The 19,755-nt window shown below is 42.5% G+C and overlaps 2 protein-coding genes across 8 annotated transcripts in view; one reads left to right on the plus strand and one right to left on the minus strand.

Annotated features, from left to right (window-relative positions):
• Positions 1–3,691, plus strand: part of LOC132464401 (anoctamin-1-like) — a 30,135-nt gene extending 26,444 nt beyond the window's left edge. For all 4 annotated transcript variants that reach the window (XM_060060749.1, XM_060060750.1, XM_060060747.1 and 1 more), the window contains 5 exons: positions 381–533; positions 1,150–1,202; positions 1,469–1,653; positions 1,794–1,899; positions 2,383–3,691. In XM_060060749.1, coding sequence (XP_059916732.1) covers positions 381–533; positions 1,150–1,202; positions 1,469–1,653; positions 1,794–1,899; positions 2,383–2,643 — 758 coding nt within the window. In that variant the 3' untranslated portion in view covers positions 2,644–3,691. The remainder of the gene's footprint in view (positions 1–380; positions 534–1,149; positions 1,203–1,468; positions 1,654–1,793; positions 1,900–2,382) is intronic.
• Positions 3,692–14,569: 10,878 nt separating this feature from the next.
• On the minus strand, positions 14,570–19,259 carry gal (galanin/GMAP prepropeptide). 4 transcript variants are annotated; one of them, XM_060060781.1, is made up of 7 exons: positions 19,107–19,259; positions 18,938–19,018; positions 18,612–18,666; positions 17,592–17,660; positions 15,806–15,892; positions 15,238–15,309; positions 14,570–15,049 (listed from the first exon to the last, which is right to left on the minus strand). In XM_060060781.1, the coding sequence occupies exons 2-7, from the start codon at positions 19,016–19,018 to the stop codon at positions 14,988–14,990; spliced, it is 426 nt and encodes a 141-aa protein (XP_059916764.1). In that variant the 5' UTR covers positions 19,107–19,259; the 3' UTR covers positions 14,570–14,987. The 4 variants fall into 4 exon arrangements, with proteins under 4 accessions (XP_059916764.1, XP_059916763.1, XP_059916766.1 ...); XM_060060780.1 differs by having other exon boundaries at positions 14,570–15,052; XM_060060783.1 differs by lacking the exon at positions 17,592–17,660.
• Between the last annotated feature and the right edge of the window lie 496 nt (positions 19,260–19,755).

Raw genomic sequence — 19,755 nt, forward strand, 5'->3', positions numbered from 1 at the left:
AATACTTCCATACTGCCGCTAGTTATTTGAAGACTGCGGTGCGGAGTGTCAGTAAGGTTATGCCAGGACAGACTCAGAGACAGCTGGCTACATGGTTGGCATTGGGTCAGAAGCTCACATTTCTCAGTATTAGAGGGTTGAGTCCGATTAGACATTTAACCCGTTTTAACGCCTCAATTGAAGGACTCTTTCACATGCACATTGCACATATGGTTGATTATATTGAATCAGTTCAAATAAAAATGCTCATCATATCAGTTATGATCGTTATATTAATAATATTATAGTATTTGAATATTATTTATTGAAGATTACTGTTTGTTTTTTGATATGAACACATTTGAATGTCCTCCATTCTCTATGTTCTCGCCTCCCTGCAGTCATACAGTTTGGTTTCGTGACGTTGTTTGTGGCGTCGTTTCCTCTCGCTCCGCTCTTCGCTCTGCTCAACAATATTATTGAGATCCGTCTTGATGCCAAGAAGTTTGTGGGTGAGCTCCAGCGGCCAGTGGCAGCCAGAGCCAAAGACATTGGTGGGTAAAGCACGTTCAGGAACCACACAAGGAGCCTCAAAGAGAGTGGTATTTGTTAAGATAACAACGCAGCACAAGTATCAGTTCGGCTTCCTTTCAAATTAGTCAGTGTCATTTTGGATACCAATGTCTGCTTAATAACTATACAAATATATGTTAAAACCTATATCTTCTGCATTGTTGTATGCACGTAATTTGCATATAAACCATGGATGTTTGGATAACTGTCGCTGCCCATCAGACTTGGTGAGATGGGCTGATCTACTCCTATTGAAGGATTCTTGTTTGTCCAATCGCAGATTGTAGGTGGCATTAATTTGGGCCCTTACTTACCAAGCTACTGTAACTGAACTGCACAAATGGTTATCGTGTTATCGTTGTACAATGTCACTTTAGTTTTTCAAGGAATGGAACACAATGGTGTTGTGAATGCTTTTTGGGGCGAATTTTAAATGTATTTTAAGCCACCATTTCCAGAAAATGTATTTTACGCTATCAGATTCAATACTTTTTGTTGTTATTATTGCAGATTGGTATGTCACCTTTAAAAGATTAGAAGCAATTATGTTTTGAAGTCTGCGTTTCATTCTTCCTGGCATTCATTGTGTTTTTGTAGGTATATGGTACAACTTACTTAAAGGAGTAGCAAAGGTTGCTGTCATCATAAATGTAAGTAATACGTGTCTGCCCACATTTTGTACAAACTAATTGTGTTTACTACTTTATAGGTTGAATAACCAATTTATTGAATCGTTGGAACATAAAATTATAATGTTTTATATAATAGAAGAATAATAATCAACAATTAACGGCAATTAGCTAATTAACCATCTGGATATACATTTATAGACAGTATTAAGTATCCACTGCTCCCTCAAGTTAATTTGTGTGGGCTTCATCATATCTGTGTGTTTGTCTTCATCTTGACCCGCCAGGCTTTTGTCATTTCCTTTACGTCGGACTTCATCCCCCGGCTGGTTTACCAGTACACCTACAGTATCAACGGCACCATGTTTGGCTTTGTGAACCACACCCTGTCCTATTTTAACGTCAGCCACTTCCAGGAAGGCAAGGAGCCCATGGACCCTTGGCATTTGGGTTATGCGGTTGAGATTTGCATGTAAGGGGAAGTTTGTCACAGAGAGTCACATCATGCTAATCATCCCTTAACGTTGGCCTCATTGGAGGTTAATCAGGTCACACGTTGCTTAACGTTGGCCTCATTGGAGGTTAACCAGGTCACACGTTGTTGTTCTGCAGGTACAAGGACTACAGGGAACCACCATGGTCCACCTCTCCTTATGAGATCTCCAAGGAGTTCTGGGCTGTCCTGGCTGCAAGACTGGCTTTTGTTATCGTCTTTCAGGTAAAAGTCTATACACAGCCCCATAGGTAGATCAGCCTCCATTGTTATCCACAAATGTAGAGGAGAAAAGCAGAGGAAATGAGTGAAAAGGAGACAAGAAGAGGACCATAGAGCTAGTAGATGTGAGCAGAAGAGGATGAGAGAGGAGAGAGTCCGAGAGATAGCATCCCATCACCCTATCGCAGACAAAGCACAAAAGTTAACAAATAATTGATTGCATCAATTCGACCATTTTTACATCCCGAACTTCCCATGTCTCGCAAACCACATGAGGGCATTAGAATAAAATGAGGATTGAACCGAAGTATTGTGTTATGACAACATTTCTCCTGGGCAGAAGTTAACCTGCTGTAACAGGCTTTACGTAACTGACCCCCAAAATGCTGTTGAAGTCCAGAGTTGTTCAGGTTAATGTTTGCATCCCCTTTGTCTCACCACCACCACCTCCTCCTCCACACCCCCCCCTGGCCCTCTTCCCCTCAGAACGTGGTGATGCTGATGAGTGACGTGGTGGACTGGCTGATTCCAGACATCCCCAAGGACATCAGCATGCAGATCCACAAGGAGAAGATCCTGATGGTGGAGCTGTTCATGAGGGAGGAGCACGGGAAGATGCAGCGGATGGGGAGCGCGGCGTCCACGGGGGCCAAGCAGAAGGGCAGCAGCAACAGTTACCCCCCCGTGCCAGTGGCGCGGCAGCGCAGCATGCCCCCGGCCCACTGCTACAAGCCCAATAACGTCTGACGTGCGGGGGAGAGACACACACTGGCCTCACGCAGAGCGTCGACAATGTGAGGCTACAGCACAGGATCTATGACGTATTCCTTGTCCACAACATTCCAACATGGATGGGGGAACTTCTTTAAGTGGTTGTTAACTATCAACACATTTCAAAGAAGTTTCCACAGATAGCTAGACAAAAGTAGGGGATTTGTTTCAGAACACTATCGACACTATAAACCTTCACATTTAGCGTTCTCTCCCATCGCACTGCTTCTTAATAATGGCTAGGGTAGTTAGTTTGCTACCTCATCTTAGGTCACAGCTGTGATCCTGGTTAGACTATTCCACTGTGCAGTTTTCCAAAGATGATATTTTCATAGGTTTCTTTAAAGGAAAATGGAACTTGGTATTCAGCCATGTATGTTATGTAAGGCATATATAAGCACACACAACTATTTAAAGTGAATACAGGTCTTGAAAGAGCAAGGTCCAGCCTCATGCTCAAAGAAGGAACCCACCACCTTTCAGCTGGGAGACTTCCTACACTATCCTGCGGCTGCCCCCACCTATATTCATTCATTTTCATATAATATGTTAAGTTGGTATCCACTCTGTATTTATTTGTACACATCAGTATTCTTTTTTTTTTTTATAGATTCAACCAATACTTTATTTTAACAGTTTCTAGATTAAAACTAGTTCTGCTTGCAAGTCACATATTTATTTGAAAGTGGAAAACGATTATGCAGAATATAAAGCTCCAAACAAATGCATACAGTTTGAATAGAGAAATCATGGTCATTTGGCACGTTTGCTTTTTTTTTCTGAACTAGTTACTGTTGTGATGGCCTTCAAGTAAATGGTGTACACTTTTGCCCAAAAAAGTAATCACATTGAATAATAAAACGATATGCTTTAATGTTTAAAACAACTGTCAAACACCGTCTAAACATACTGCTAAGCAAAGTAATGTTCCTTGGCTAAATTCTTTGTCTTTTTCTGTAAAATGAGTTTGTGCCATGGAAAACTAAACAAATAAATGTCACACACTATTGTGATCTCAAATTCACTACCTGTATATACTATTTATAGTGCACTTTCCATTTGCCTCAAATACTTGGTTGCATTGGAAATCTAGAAGTTCTTCTTTTAACAGAGAACAAAACCCCGACCCCCATAGTAGATTGCTTTACATCAGAGTACTCCCTCTCTAGGTGAACACGTGCTAGTGCATGTCTCACCGCCCATTGGCTATGGTTAACCGGCCATCACCATGGATACCCTGCTTGTTGATGCGAATATCCTCAATCTAAATCTTGCGTTTGAAGAAACGCACAGATGTTATTTTTTAATAAGCAAGTTAGGATATTTTTCGGAGTTGAGTTACCTTTTTGTACAACACACTGTAGCATTACATTATCTGGCAGTACTTTTTTTCCTGCATCATACATCCTTCAAACGCCAGTAGCAAAATTATGATGGTCTCTTAAAAAGTTGTATTCGTCCAAAAATGCTACTACTGCAATACTGTCATTTGTTTCCCAAACAAATGGAAGATAAAACACAACGAATACCCCCAATAATACCAGTGTGGGGTCAACAAACACTTACTTTTAAAGTGCTTGTGGATTGATGTGGAATAAACTAATTCGATCCTTTGTGGTGTGGTGGTCTCGAGCTAGGTATAACTCCGAGAGTGGTAAATGGTCAACAACGTGGTTTATTGTAACAGAGACACAAGGTAAAGGGCTTGCGTTCTGGAGATGGTTCATGAAGCATCTGCCGAACACAGGTAAACAAACAGTTATATTGGGAGTGGGCGGAAAGGTAAATAAGCCACGCCTACATGTTCTAATGTACCCAGGTAAACCTTCGGTCTGTCTTGGCTTAATGGCAAAGTGGCCATGTTTGTAGTCTTTAACTTATCTATAAGATCATTAAAACCTTATATGGTGTTGTCCATTATGTGGTGAAGTAACCATTCATAACTGATTAGCTTGAAACATGTCATCAGAAACAACATAGACTAAAATAATTTACATCAAGATGAGTACACTTGTGAATGGATGCGATTTCTGATCATCTATCAGGAAATGTCCCATTATGTCTTACTGTCGCTACACCGACCGATATTAGACATGGAAGACTCTATTGGGTTGGACCCTGGACTTTCTTTATTGAAACCAAAACATGCACAACACATTCAAAGAAATTCCCAGGTAGGGGAGCTGGCCGTGGTGCTGATCTGTCTGCTACTATTTAGTTAATTAGCAGTTTTTTATCACGTCCTTAATGAACAGGGAGATGTTAGGCGTAAGGCAACGTATACAAGGATGCCCACACAATAGGCTGCAGACATTGAGGTTGAACTCCATCTGGAGGTGGATCTCCCTACCACCTTGCAGCCTCCACACACAACATTAATTTGCAGGAAAATCTGAATATTATAGGAAATTGATATAAAGGCATAACCACATTCATTATGTGTTTAAGTTTTAGTGTAACCAAGTAACACTAAATAAATAAAAATATATGTATATATAGTATAAATAGTTTAATATAGTACGTCATCATTTGGTGTAAATGACCAGTTTTTCCATTATAATGGAAGTTCATCAAAAGGCAGTCAGCAGACATCTTGATGAACTTCTGTAGTTTGTCCACATGATGGCGCTACCCTCACATTTCTTAATGTTGAGAGGTTAGTGTAACGTGCAGACGCAAATATAGATTACAGATGATAGACGCTGATTACATAATCTAAAGGTTCCAACATTTAGTCTCATACACATAATATAATTCACAGAACCAACCGTGGGAGATCATCAAGGCTAGACATGCACAAACAACCTCTTGCACACATGCACACACGCACGCACACACGCGCAAACACACAGACACAAACAGACCCTTAACTTGTTTACTTCACATCTGTCTCAGGATTATTGCCTTATTGATGTGGAATAAACTAATTCGATCCTTTGTGGTGTGGTGGTCTCGTGCTAGGTATAACTCGGAGAGTGGTAAATGGTCAACAACGTGGTTCACACACACACACACACACGCCAGTTATGATTTCACTTGCCATTTCATTCAGAGACTTAGCTTACTCTGTATTTATTATTGTCTCATCTTCCTGGCTATGAGCCAGTCATGTCCAGTCTGGTCCAGTCAGTGCAGCTCCTCCCCAGCAGCTTATGGGGGCTGTAATACTTCCCTGACATTCACAATAGGCTAGTCTGTTGTCTTGGTTCAATGTCAGCACAAACAATTTGGATGAATACTCTTAAATTTGTCTACCTGTGTCTTTCACAGCTCGACACCTGGAACAGATTTCAATGCAATATACAGAATAAAATAGTCTAGTGGCATGGAGGAGATGCATGCCTCTTATGGAAGAGGCTTCAAAAAGGAGGATTAGTCAACACAGTGTTATGGGTGAGCAGCTGACTGTGGCAAGTTGGCCGCCAGTGCGGACCAAATGACATTTTCTCAAAATCTATACAGTAAAATCAAATGGTTCCTTGTGGTCAAGTAGTCAGTACAACAGTTAGTATGGTCATATCAGTCAGTGCCTGAACTTATGTGACATTCGGTCTATAGCCCACTTGAAATTGCTGACATAATGCAATTTGCAAAGGCGAGAATATGCATGTGTACGTTTTTCAAATGACATTATCTCTAAATCTATACAGTAAAATCACATGGTTCTTTGTGTACAAGTAGTCAGTACAACAGTTAGTATGGTCATATCAGTCAGTGACATTTTCTCTAAATCTATACAGTAAAATCTAATGGTTCCTTGTGTACAAGTAGTCGGTACAACAGTTAGTATGGTCATATCAGTCAGTGCCTGAACGTATGTGAAATTCGGTCTATAGCCCACTTCAAAGTGCTGACATAATGCAATTTTGCATTATGTGACCGATTAAATATGATGGGAAAAATAAAACGACTTGTCCGACTTGAGGGCCGCGTTATGAAACGATGCGTCAGATAAACGATCGCACACATACGACAGAGCCTATAAACTCTGAATGAATCCTATTTAACAGCCCGTTCCCTAGTAAATCATTTAATTTTTTTCGTTAAGTGACCGTAACATATCTTTGTTTGCCGTTCGTTCCTTGCAGAAACAACAGACAGAATAAGCTTATTAATAATCAGACGGAAATCGTCGAGCGATGTCTTTTGTTCAGAAGCGTTTTCAATATGTGTGCAACAGTAGACATGCAAACGTTAAAGATTCTTAGAAAAAAATTCCAACGTCATGCAGCTCATTGTGACGTCATAAGAGAGATGACCTCTCCACCGTGGCCGTGTGTGTGTTCCTGTCCTGTGTTTGTGCGTGCGTGTGTTACGGACAGTGCTGTTAGCCTAGCAGAGGCGAGATGTTTGCATGTCATGAATATTCATAATAAGAGCCAAAATCTATCTATCAATGTAAGCACCAACAGAGGATCATGGGCATCAGGGCTCCGTTTCCCGATAACGATGCTCGTACGAACATTCTCACGATGGATCTTGCAAGCCATCGTAAATTTCTTTGGAGCGCTTCGAACGCGCGTTCACTGCACTCACGACGTTCGTAGGATTGTAACCGTCTACTGACACGGTGCTGAAACGGGCTCCGTAGGAGGGGGCGACGCAGGAATGATGCAGGAAAATGGGGTTAAAAAGCGTTAAAATATCTCCCCATCAAGGCCATCAACAGAATAGCCTACGAAACGATTAGACTGCAATAATATGAATGCTAAAGATATTAAAACCCAATTGATTAGGCCTAGGCTGACACATGCTACATTAGTCCTTATCCTGAACGCACTACATTTTTTCAAGGCATTTTCCCCCCTGAAATAATTACAAAAATAGCTTGTGTGACAACTACATTTATCTTAATGTGCAGCAAAGAGCCGACTATCTGATTCCGCATAAGGTTTCATTGATTGGCGCACAATTTAGAATATGATGTAAAACAAAATATGCAACATTCCATTAATTCATTAGCATTCAAACTCAGATTCTGGGCATTGAAACCCGGCTATTGCTGCCCGATTAGGGGAGCTTGGTCTAGATCCTGCCCATATTGTTGGGCAGGATGATGTATAGGCCTTTTTACACTGCCAAGCCGGACACCCGCATGCAAGAATGAGCTCACGTCTGAGTAAAGGCTACAAACGAAATTAACTATTAACTAAGTGCAAAAACTTAAACTTATTGTTCATTTTGCTGAGCACTTGTTTTTTATCCCGACAAAAGCCTCATAAGAAAAGTTCCTCTGCGTCTCTCGTAGATCGTAGGCCTACCATCTTTCAAGGTATTTTTTAATGTGACTACATAACCTCTCACATGATCAGCAGCTCGCGGATTTCACTTACACCGAAACAGCCTGCCCTGGCCATCATAGCCCTACTTTTCCAGGTAGGCTATACTAGGTTATTAACTTATCCTGGAAATGATAATAGTATATTAAACAAATCCCAGCACCACACCAAAAGGAGGCAGCAAATCAGAGCTAAACATATCTATCTGCTCATTTCCACATGGTAAGAGCAACACAAAACAGGTTTATAATATTTGGATGTTTTATTTTCTTTAAATAAAGCAGGTTACATTTCATTCGTTTTTACACAATCTGACATTTGGAGGCATTTGCAAATATGCTCATAAATTACATGATTTGTAATCCCAAAGAATGAGGTGGTTAATGATCAATATTGGGATCAACAGTGATCACCCTACTAATGTAGGCATTACGTATGCAGGCAGAAAAAGAAAAGTTCCCATTAAGGTCTCATGTGAAACACCACAGGTCTGAAATACTCAGGAACACATGAAAATGGCACAAAAATAAATTTCACTCTCCAACCTTTTGCTAAAGAGACGTTGACAGGCCCACAGAGAGCCTGGAGCTCACGGGACAACATTCACACACATTCTGCTTCATGAAGAGGTCAGATTATCGTCAGACCATAGACATGTAAGGACACTGAACATTTGGCCGGATTACACATAGAAATGCAATCCAAAACAAAATGGGTAAAGATAAAGCATGTTTATTGATGCGGCAAACAACGGTTCAAATATCCTCCAAAGCACTTCAAGCCCTCAAAGAATGAAACTCAAAACGCAGATGAGGTAAAAGAAGAAACTTCTAAATTAAAGTGGAGCGACCCAGGGACAAGTCTGGTTTGGGTTAAAGATTATGGATGGTTAACTTTGTGTAACGTGTTTGGACAAGCAAGTTTAGGTTTTAGGCAAGCGACTTCAGGTATTAGGCAAGCGAGTTTAGCCAAGCGAGTACAGGCAAGCGAGTCAAGCTAAGCGAGTTTAGGTTTAATGCAAGCGAGTTTAGCCAAGCGAGTACAGGCAAGCGAGTCAAGCTAAGCGAGTTTAGGTATTAGGCAAGCGAGTTTAGGCAAGCGAGTTTAGGCAAGCGAGTTTAGGCAAGCGAGTTCAGGTATTAGGCAAGCGAGTTTAGGCAAGCAAGTTCAGGTATTAGGCAAGCGACGCGAGTTTAGCCAAGCAAGTTCAGGTTTTATGCAAGCGAGTTTAGGTTTTATGCAAGCGAGTTTAGACAAGCGAGTTTAGGCAAGCAAGTTTAGGTAAGAGAGTCAAGTTACTTTAGGCCTCACTTTATTTGTGGTTAAATTGCGGCATTAGGTTTAGAAAGAAGATTAAGATCCAGGCTCAGGTTTGCTTCCAGCCTTGTCCCTCTAGTCGCTCCCTATAAAGAGGGTTCCCAGCTACAGTGTTAAAATACAACAGCTGGGATTACAGATATGGAGTACAGAAATAAATGACAAAGATTGATTCAAACATTCTTCCCCCAAAATGTGGTGCAACATAAAATGGAGAAAATAATTACTTTCTCTCCATTGAAACCCAGTCATATCTTACGATCTCACGAGGTCCCGCCGCAAGGGGCGGACTTACGAGCTCTATAGAGTGTGCACTGTGTGTTGATGTTGGGTGTGGATTAATGTGCTGGTGTAGCCATCCAGGGATCCTCAGGGTTTATGGGAGTAGGACACACTGGTGTAGCCATCCAGGGATCCTCAGGGTTTATGGGAGTAGGACGCTTACCTTCCATGGATGAGGAGCTGCTTGGTCTAATCACGAGCCGCCTTCGGACCTCCACCGCCGGATCCCCCAGCCGTCCTCCACCGCCGGGACCGTCTCCTCCAGGACCTCCACCGGGCCGACCGCCTGGACCTCCGCAACGTCGCCTCATTTCTTCTGAAATGTGACACACGTTCTATTTGCACCCCGGACATTCCTCCCCGTTCATGATGCACTGGAGAAGAGTTTAGCTTAACTGGATGAGGAGCCGCCGCCGCCGCCGGGCTGACCGCCGCCAGGTGGACGCCACCGCCGGGACCTCCAGGTTGGTCCCAACCACCGCCTCCAGGCCCTCCAGGTTGGTCCCAACGAACCGCCTCCAGGCCCACCGACTCCAGGACCTCCAGGTCGGTCCCAACCACCGCCTCCAGGCCCTCCAGGTTGGTCCCAACGAACCGCCTCCAGGCCCACCGACTCCAGGACCTCCAGGTTGGCCTCCACCTCCAGGCCCGCCGTTGCCTCCAGGACCTCGGCCGTCTCCAGGCCTTCCAGGTTGGCCGCCTCCAGGCCCTTCTGAAATGTGAGACACAAGTTCCAGTTGCACACTGGAACATTTCTCCCCTTTCATCATGGATGTACTGAAGATGAGTTTAACTTTACTGGATGAGGAGCCGCCACCTGGCCCTCCATGCCGCCCCTTCCAGGTTGGACGCCTCCAGGACCTCCAGGCCACCGCCGCCTCCAGGCTGGCCTCTGCCTCAGTCCTTCTGAAAGGCGAATGACATGTTCCATTTGCACACAGCACATTTCTCCCCGTACATGATGCAGATAATCAACTCCTCCTCTGCTTTAGCTCCCACAGATCTCACTGATGCCCTACTGTGCAGTCTTGAGTGAGGTATTATTTAACCCAACAGCCAGCCACACACACCTAGCCTACATCCTGGAGCTGGTCCTAGTGGCTGAGAATGCATCTGACATTTTTCAGAACACCTCCGAGTTGCTGTGGCTGCATGTCAAAGGTTTAATTCTAAACAATTCACCAAGCCTAGAAAAAATGTGCAGCTGTGCAGTTCCGTGTCTCACCGTTCTGCATCCATTGGGCTGCACGGCTCCCGGCCTTCCCTCCACCTGCAGCGAGCGCCTCCAGACGACCGCCATGGACCTCACGGCGAGCACCTCCAGACGACCGCCACGGACCTCCAGACGAGCACCTCCAGATGACCGCCTCCATCACCTCTACTGAAACAAGACAAAATCTATTTAAACACTGGAGATTTTTTTCTCCTCGCTCACTCAGATGTCAATAGCTTATCTTCTCCCATTCTGTGCGTTCTTGAGAAGTATCATTTCCTATAAACTCCCAAACCCAACCACACATCTAATCTTCATAAGGACACTAGTCCTAGTGGCTGAGAACGCTTGGCTAACAAGCCAATCACAACCAATGACTGAATTCCAGTTTTATTCTGAACCGTTTGACCACGCCAAGGAGGAGTTTATAGGATGTGCAGTTCCACGGCTCACCCGTCTGTTCCTGTAGGACTGAACGGCTCCTGGCCAACATCCACCTGCAGCTCCCAGCTCCCGACCCGCTCTGTTGAAGCCTCTGGGAGTACAATCCGCTCCTGAACAAAAACAACTGTTCATAAATCATTTGGTACTCTGCAATCCTTGGAAATATTATGAAGCATGAGCTTGAATAGATAATGTTCAAATCCTGTATAATGATTAATTGTTGTACAAATCTGTATAGTTCTATTGATTACTTTTTTACTTCTATAAAACATTCAATGAATAGTGGGAAACTACACAAGAAAAGTAAATGAATGCGGTTTTAACGCGGTTATATTAGTAAAGCAAGTCTTACCCAAAAAGTCAATAAATGGTGACCACATTTTATCATTATTATTATTAACTATTTAGTGCTTCACTAAATTCCTATAGCAAGTGGAAACGTTACTCTCCTTCATTGGTGATGTTCATGTTCCTCGATATCTTCCAATGGACTCGTTGTGAAATCCTTCAGAATCCTCTGCGTTGAAGTGCGTTGTTCAATTTCCAAGGGGCGTGTCTAAAGGGCGCGATCTAAAATGGGTCGATGCTATTGGATAGGCCTCGACTAATCATAGCATTGGAACGGCGGGTGATGCAGAAATACATATTCCTCAAAAACTTTGAGTAGTAGTCGTTCGTTCTTTTAGTGAGCATATAGTCTTTAGTTCACTAACTTCCATCTTTGTTGTTGAAACACCTCTACATGTTGCGTATATCCAACCTCACATTAGATAGCCTAAAGGGTTGCTATTTGTCTGTCTATTTCGTACCGGGCAGAAAACGTTATATAACAGGGGCGCCTGACCGCATCTTTGAAGAGCAAATTATATACGAGGTCCGTCTAGTTCCGAAGCTGAAATACGCAAAACGAATATTGAAATGTTAATTTTGGCATTTAATTTGCATCTACATTTTGCCAGTGAAGGAGTTTAGGTTTGCCAATCCGAGGTCTAACAGGCAGTAAACATGTTCATTAAAATACAAATGCAAAGTCCACAGAACAAACACGAATAAAAACCACATTGCACCACCAGCGGTCAACAGCAGCAGCAGCAAGTGTATTGAAAGTAGAAAAGTAGTAAAGAGAAGAATAGAATTGGGAGAGTGGTGTGCAAGTCAGACACCGCATCTAACCCAGGACCACCTTGCAGATCACAAGCAGCAAACCTACCAGACCAACCAAACACACATCAACAGGCCCCCAGTCAGTAGGGTCAGTCAGACAGGTTTCCACAGAAGGGCTCAGTGGGGTTATGGGTTGAGCAAAAACAGACCCCTTTCTTCCTTCCACAAGTTTCCATCCTGGATTTTTCGTACATTTGGAGTCGGACATGTTTCAAGTTATCCGTGGATTCCTGAGGGCAGTGAAGTATGTGCAGAAGGTGGCGTTCAGGTCCAGCGGTCTGCCGCATTGACCACGAGATCTTAAACCGAGTGGGACCGCCTCGGTTTGTAGTAGGCCTAGAACAGTGTGTTCCAACAGCGTGGAGGTCCTCCATCAGAGTTGCTGCAGTTCTTCCATGCTGCTTCCACAGTGAGCAGAGGACACTTCCCAGTGTGGTGGTCGGTGCTGTAGCGGTCCGCAGCGTTAGTTAGTCAGTCGATCCCATAGATAAACCACTCAACACAAACTACCACTTCCATCAGCAAATCCACATTAACCTCCAGCGGTAAAACATGTACAATAGAGGGGCGAGAACAGACGACAGGAGGAGATGGGGAGAGTGTAACGTGCTCATGAAGGAAGTACCCCGCATTACTCACTGCGTGGGTCCCGGTGGCGGGGGGTCCACGTCGGTGGCCACGATGTCCGGATTGTTCAGCCCACGCAATCCAACGCAAAATAAACGATTAACATCCGTCACGGTGGGGGCTCTTTATGAGGAGAGGCGGGGGAGACGCAGCTGAAATCAATTAAGAACTAGTGACCTCCAGAAGAACGTGATTGGTTGTGAGCGAGAAGCTCGAGAGACGGCAAAGGCCTGCGTATTGGTTAGAGCAGGATATGACCATATCAACCGGTGTGCTGACTACTTGAACACAATTGTGTGCTGACTACTTGAACACAATGTGCTGACTACTTGACATTTTCTCTAGATTTAGAGAAAATGTCATTTGAAAAACGTACACATGCATATTCTCGCCTTTGCAAAATTGCATTATGTCAGCTGACAAGTTAGCGGACTACTACCCATGCAAGTGAACGGAGCGTTCAACGGCATTAAAAAGACCCGTGTAATAAAGGCCTATAAAATGTCTGTTTATGGCATAGATTTCTCCTCAGATTAGGCCAATAAAGCAATGATAACAAAAACAAAAAAAACACAAACGCTGGATCAAAACCCTCATTGTTTAACATGAATTGGCTAAACAAATGACCACTGTAGCATATTTAAACACAATTCAAATTGTGCAGAGAATTATTTCCATTGGTCATTCTCAGTGGCGGCTTGCGATCAAACATGTTGGTGGGGCACAGTAATAGAGAGGGGGTCTGAAGTTCCCCCCCCCCCCCCCATAATTTTTAAGTATAACGTCCGTATTTGGAATTTAATAGATTTGATTTGGCCACTACCTATTTACCTTATTTTCATTCAGATTCATAGCCTGCATCCTGACTTGCAGGGCCTGCTATAAACTGGCCTAACTTACTTTCACCGTCAACACCGAACCCCTTCTTCTTCGCACGGCTGTCAACATCCGAAATATACGCTAGTTAGATTTGCTCAAACAGCAGTTTCAAGCACGGGTAGCATAGAACTAACGTTAGCCAAGTGGGGGCTCCATGATTGCTAAATCTAATGAGAGAGGTAAAATTGCCATTAAGGAAGGAAAGCATAGTATGCCTTGCGACTGTGCTTCGCAGTATGCCTTGCGAAACCCAGTATGCCTTTCGAAACACCTCGTGATTGGTCGATGAAACGCTACCAGGAACGCCTAAAGGGCGCTCTTGTGTCATGACGGAAACGCCCAAGCCTGCAGATGGACCCTTCTCCATAAAGGGGGCTCTATTATGTTTTCGGCACTCTAGTATTTGGGGGTGGTTATATGTATGATAATGATTGCAAAAGTAGTGTTGTTTATCAGGCCACCTTGAGCATGGAAGAGATAATCTCGAGAACTAAGTTTTATTTCCCCAAATGCACAAGAAAACGATGGGGAATGAAAGGTGATTAGCTCTAATGACTGGACGTTAACCCCTCTGATCTCTCCAACCAATAGCTGGGTGTGCTGAAGGGCCAACATTATCTTAATGGCTGTCATCCACATGGTACGATCACACATTTTCGTCTACGTTATTTGTAGGGCAAAAGTATACACAGCAATGTTTTTTTTTTTTATCCTTTATTGAACATCAGATAATGGTACATTATCAAGTAACACAGTATTAGGCTATGAATAGTTTGCTGCGAGCCAAAGCACATTCAAATCATAGAGCTTTTGGACGTCATCTGTATCCCATATTGGCCTCCATGGGACATTATAGGGACTTTTATTTTCAGACAATAATAGCGAAGATCATTTATCATTTTCACAATCACAATAAAGCCAAACATGTAATCAATATACTAATCTATAGCATCAAGGGTAGACATTTAGAATCTGTTGTTAAATTGCCAAAAGAGCTAACATTGTCAGCTTCAAAATTGATTTTTTTTTAGTTGTTTGGATAACATGGGATCAGAGAAGGGTTGAAATGATGATGTTTGGTTGAAAAGGTGGTTGAGGCACAGCTAGGCAGAGGATCAGCGTTCTGCGAGCTCTTCTGACGTCAGAGAGGAAGGAAGGTTTTCAAACGCTCCGATCTCTGCTATCACAAATAGAACAAGCACACACAACATGCACAATGAAGAGACTACGTTGTTAAGGGACTACAAACTCAATAGATTAGTAAACTATAGATTATGAAGTAGAAGACAATAGGCATATTAGAACTTTTTCGGGTTTTACCACAAAGACTTTTCACGGTAAGAAACAAAAAAGGAAATACCTAACCTTTCAGCTTGAGGTATGATAAAAAGTCAATGATGGTGTGTACAATATCTTCATCTGGTATTCTCAGAGCACCTGTGGAGATAAACCATATGATCGGGGACGTACAAATGTAAATAGTGCATGAAATGAGTGACGTATTAAATACAAAGTTAACCTTAGAGGAGAACCTCTGGATTTTTCCAACTGGACCCTATTTCTGATCATTTTGGGTCTACAGGATTACAAAATCGGTCAATCGGTCAATCCTCTAAAATTGCTTGTTTTTGCCACTGATATGCTCAGATTATATTCTCACATAATATAAAGTATCCCTTGCAGAAATACTACTTTACCTTAGGGGAATCCCAGTCTATTTGTGATTGTGTCCAACAAAGTAATTTACATTTTTACGTTTAGACACATTGCAAAGTATCGCTCAAGGTTTGTGTGTGTGTGTGTGTGTGTGTGTGTGTGTGTGTGTGTGTGTGTGTGTGTGTGTGTGTGTGTGTGTGTGTGTGTGTGTGTGTGTGTGTGTGTGTGTGTGTGTGTGTGTGTGTGTGTGTGTGTGTGTGTGTGTGTGTGTGTGTACCTGTTCTGAACTCCTCATCCTGTGGCATTTCCCTCTTGCCAGCCAAACCAGACTTGTCTCCCAGTGACCTGTGTCCATCAATGCCATCTATAAAATTATAAGATGATATGAGCTGACATTAAAACACTTTTAAATGAAAATGTCATCTGTAAAATTTGAATTGTGGTCAACAATCGTTGACATTCATTCTCACTGATGTGTACACTTTTGTATCAAATAAACTGAATTGTTGATCTAATATAGATTTTGCATGTAACAAAAATAAAACATTCAATTTAAATCCTAAAAGATAAAACATTATATTAAAAAACGTAACTTCCTTTCTGCTTCTCTGTATTGAATGCATTGCCTTGCTCACACACACTCTCACAAACACACACCCAGTCTATGTAAACACTCCCTGAGGAGTGCTGAGGCTCAAAACACCTGAAGGACACTGGAGGTATTTTATTAGATACTTGTTGCATGTTTAAAGGGTTTGTTTCCCGTTTCCTTCTACAGACCACCTGCAGGGCTTGGCTCTTGGGATTGCTTTAGAAAATAAGAGATTTCTGCGTTGCATCCAAAGAAAATGACACAATTGAAGCGCGACTTAAGTTTGAACAAAAAACACATGAAAAATTGGGTGAACAGATGAACACCAAATTATATCAATATTAAAGATAATGTAAATTGAATGAAATAATAACACAAAAACTGAAGGCATAAAGTTAAGCTTTAACTATTCTCCAAACGAAAGCTTAAAAGCATGAAGATAAAATGATTATGTAAGCTATATAAAGTCATACGTTTGTATTAAAGCTTTGTCAATTCAAATTGTCCATGTTGTATTCAGAAAGAGTTTTGTCATTTTTGTGTTTGTTTTGATAAATTTCAAACCTCAGGCACAGCCTCATCTCTGGTGCACTGCGGTTGATACTTTCTGATCAGCGAGTGAGTCTTTCATATGAAGATCTGATTTGTCAATTTTTAACTATAATACTGACCATTTGACTGAACAGCACAACCAGGAGTGGTTAGTACTATTATACCTCTTCTTTAATATACTCCTTCAGCATTACCTTCACAATAAGATAATGCCCAGCTCAATAGTGAGGAGAAATTGCATTTTAGTGAACATAAAATAATAGCAATCCATTAATTTAGTTTACAAATAAACTGCATTTTCCGGGTCCACAGATTGGTTCTGATTGGAGCCTATAGCCTTTAGCTCCTCCCACTACAGGGCCTGCTGCACAGAGATGAAGAAGTGCCCTGGTGAGTGGCTTTATGCTTCACTCATCCTGGTAATGAAACACTCAAATAAAGTAGTGCTTGAGTTGTGCCCTGTGACTGAAGGCTCATTATATTTCCCTCTTTTGTAATTGCAGCCCTCTAATGTCAATAACCCTCGACCAAACTCGCTTGATCTTAACATTTGGACTAGTGTTCAATCTACACATTTTTCTACTTGATCTTGTCAAATATGCCCGTCTCCACATGAGTTGTGCTTCTGTTTACCTGATGGGTTTAGTTCAGAAGAAATCGGAATCGGTTATATAGAATAGCTATATGTTAGATTCTATATAGTTATACAGATTCAGTTGCTGCACCTGAACCTGAAAGTTGAACAAACATGTCTTTCCTGGTCACAATGACAACGCCATCGTTCTATTTTGGCGCACCGTTCCCCTGACAAAATTCAAAGAAAGAGTAAATAATGGATAGTAAAAATGGGAACATATATTACAACGGAGCAATCCCTGACGCCAGAGCCTTGCAGCGGCCGTATGTGTTTCTATCTTACATTGGGCGCCCAGCTCGTCTCTGCCTCTCGCACTGCCATCCTTTATCTGAATTAGGTGATCAATACGACCTGGAACACAGGATGAGGCAGGAGCAACCTTTACCCTGGGCTTCGCTCGCACACAGAAACCGTACTCACACACTAGTGTACCACTTACTGTGTACGTTCATATACACACATACAAACATATGCACGTACACACACATACACACACACACACACAAATGCACACATGCACACTACTATACTACTTACTGTACACACACACGCACACACATACAAACACACGCACACAACTACCACACAAATACCACTTACTGTGTGTACGTACATACACACACACAAACATACACATGCACACACACGCACACTACTATACTACTTACTGTGTACGTACATATACACACGCACACACGCGCACACACACACACACACACACACACACACACACACACACACACACACACACACACACACACACACACACACACACACACTACTTTACCACTAACTGGATGCACACGTACAAACACACTATGATGCCACCATGTTCACCAAACACACAGGCACACACACATACAAGCTCTTCATGGTTGGCTGTTGATATGGTGCTGTTTGGAACCCCAATATGAAACAGGTTCCCACAGAAAACATCTCTCTATTTATCCATATGTCTCAAGAATAGGCGATAGCTTACAATATAGTATTACAATTGAACACAGATTATCTCCCTATGACCTACTGCCTTCTGAAAGGTTCTCACTACCAAGGCAAGTGTATAAGTTCGAAGAAACTATCATCAGTTAGTTACATATTTCGTAGTTGTTGGCAATTTTTTACTATTTATATGAAGGTCTCAGATGTCGGACGGTGCCGTCGGATGTCGCACTACCCGACACCCGACGGCGCGTCGGCAACATTCGCAGGCGCGGAAAAACTACAAGCGCAAGCAGCTTTGTTTCCATGAACCCCAAATGAACGAGACGCCGCGGCGGAAAAGAGGAGCAGACCGGTACTTACGGGGACCCAGGAGATAGCCCGCGCTGTTGAGGGTCCAGCCCCGCTTCTCTTTAGCCTGACACACACACGCACAAACGCGCGCACGAACGCACACATACACACGCATAAAAACACACGGACGCAAACACACACAGCATTAGGAAATGAAGACAACTTTTTCCTTGAGAAAGTTACTGGGGTTTTACATTTAAATTGTTTGCTTAATGGTATCAACACTACCCAAGGTAGGTCAATGTTTCTCTTCAGAGGATGTATGTTTTTTGCATTCCGTTGCATTCCTCTAGATGGGACTATAATGTAGGCCTACAGCAAATTAAGAAACTCACCGCAATGACCAGCCCAATGGTCTCGGAAAGAGTTGCACAGAGTACGAGTGACACGCAAAACAACCCAAAGCACCGCTGCATCTAAAGAGAACCATACATTCTTTGTAAGTCACGACAGAAACACGATTATAGTCTACTTCTTCGCATGCATTGGGCGATCCCAACTCACCTTGATCTTCTGTTGTCAGTGCTAGGAGCCTGTGTGAGTGGATGTTGCTCGTCTGTCGGTCCCTTGCCGTCGGTGTCTAGTTGGGGAGCCCAGCGATGCTTTTAAAGGAACGCCTCCCGATAGGTCAGATGAAAGTGCTCTTCCTGTCATCTTAGTCATAATTTCTGCCAACAAAAAAATTTAAGAAAAGAAAGTGTGCTCAAAGGGCGTACCTGGTTAGGATTTGACGTCACCAGACCCCCCTGGCCCACTAGAGGTCAAGAAGAGGGCAGGATAAAGCATGAACAATTACAGCCTTGTTTTCAACCGACATGAAGACACGCTCTTGGGCGTCTATTATTACATCGTTTTTATGGAGGCTCATGGGAAGCGCATGAGAATAACTGCAACTTTGAATCATTAATTAAGTAAATAGTGAATTTTTCAGTTATAAAGCCTTTTTTCTACTTCAATACTGTTATAAAGCCTAAGTAATTAAGGCTATCAATAATAGCCTATCAATAATTTATTGATAGGCTACAATGAGGATTTATTAAGAGTAGGTTAATGATTTACATACCTGATTTGGGAAGTCATGATTGAACATCATTTACAATATGGTAACAATGCAAAAGATAATTATTATAAATTCCTGGACACATTTTGTTCA

This window comes from Gadus macrocephalus, chromosome 9 (assembly GCF_031168955.1).
Source record: "Gadus macrocephalus chromosome 9, ASM3116895v1".
Lineage (NCBI taxonomy): Eukaryota > Metazoa > Chordata > Actinopteri > Gadiformes > Gadidae > Gadus > Gadus macrocephalus.

Excerpts from the sequence above, each read along its gene's own strand:
- gal (XM_060060780.1), bottom strand. The coding sequence starts at position 19,018 with ATGCAGCGGTGCTTTGGGTTGTTTTGCGTGTCACTCGTACTCTGTGCA. Across the intron at positions 15,310-15,805 it reads GGATGAGGAGTTCAGAACAG|GTGCTCTGAGAATACCAGAT; the intron begins GTACACACACAC and ends TTATCTCCACAG. Across the intron at positions 15,053-15,237 it reads ATCATACCTCAAGCTGAAAG|CAGAGATCGGAGCGTTTGAA; the intron begins GTTAGGTATTTC and ends TATTTGTGATAG.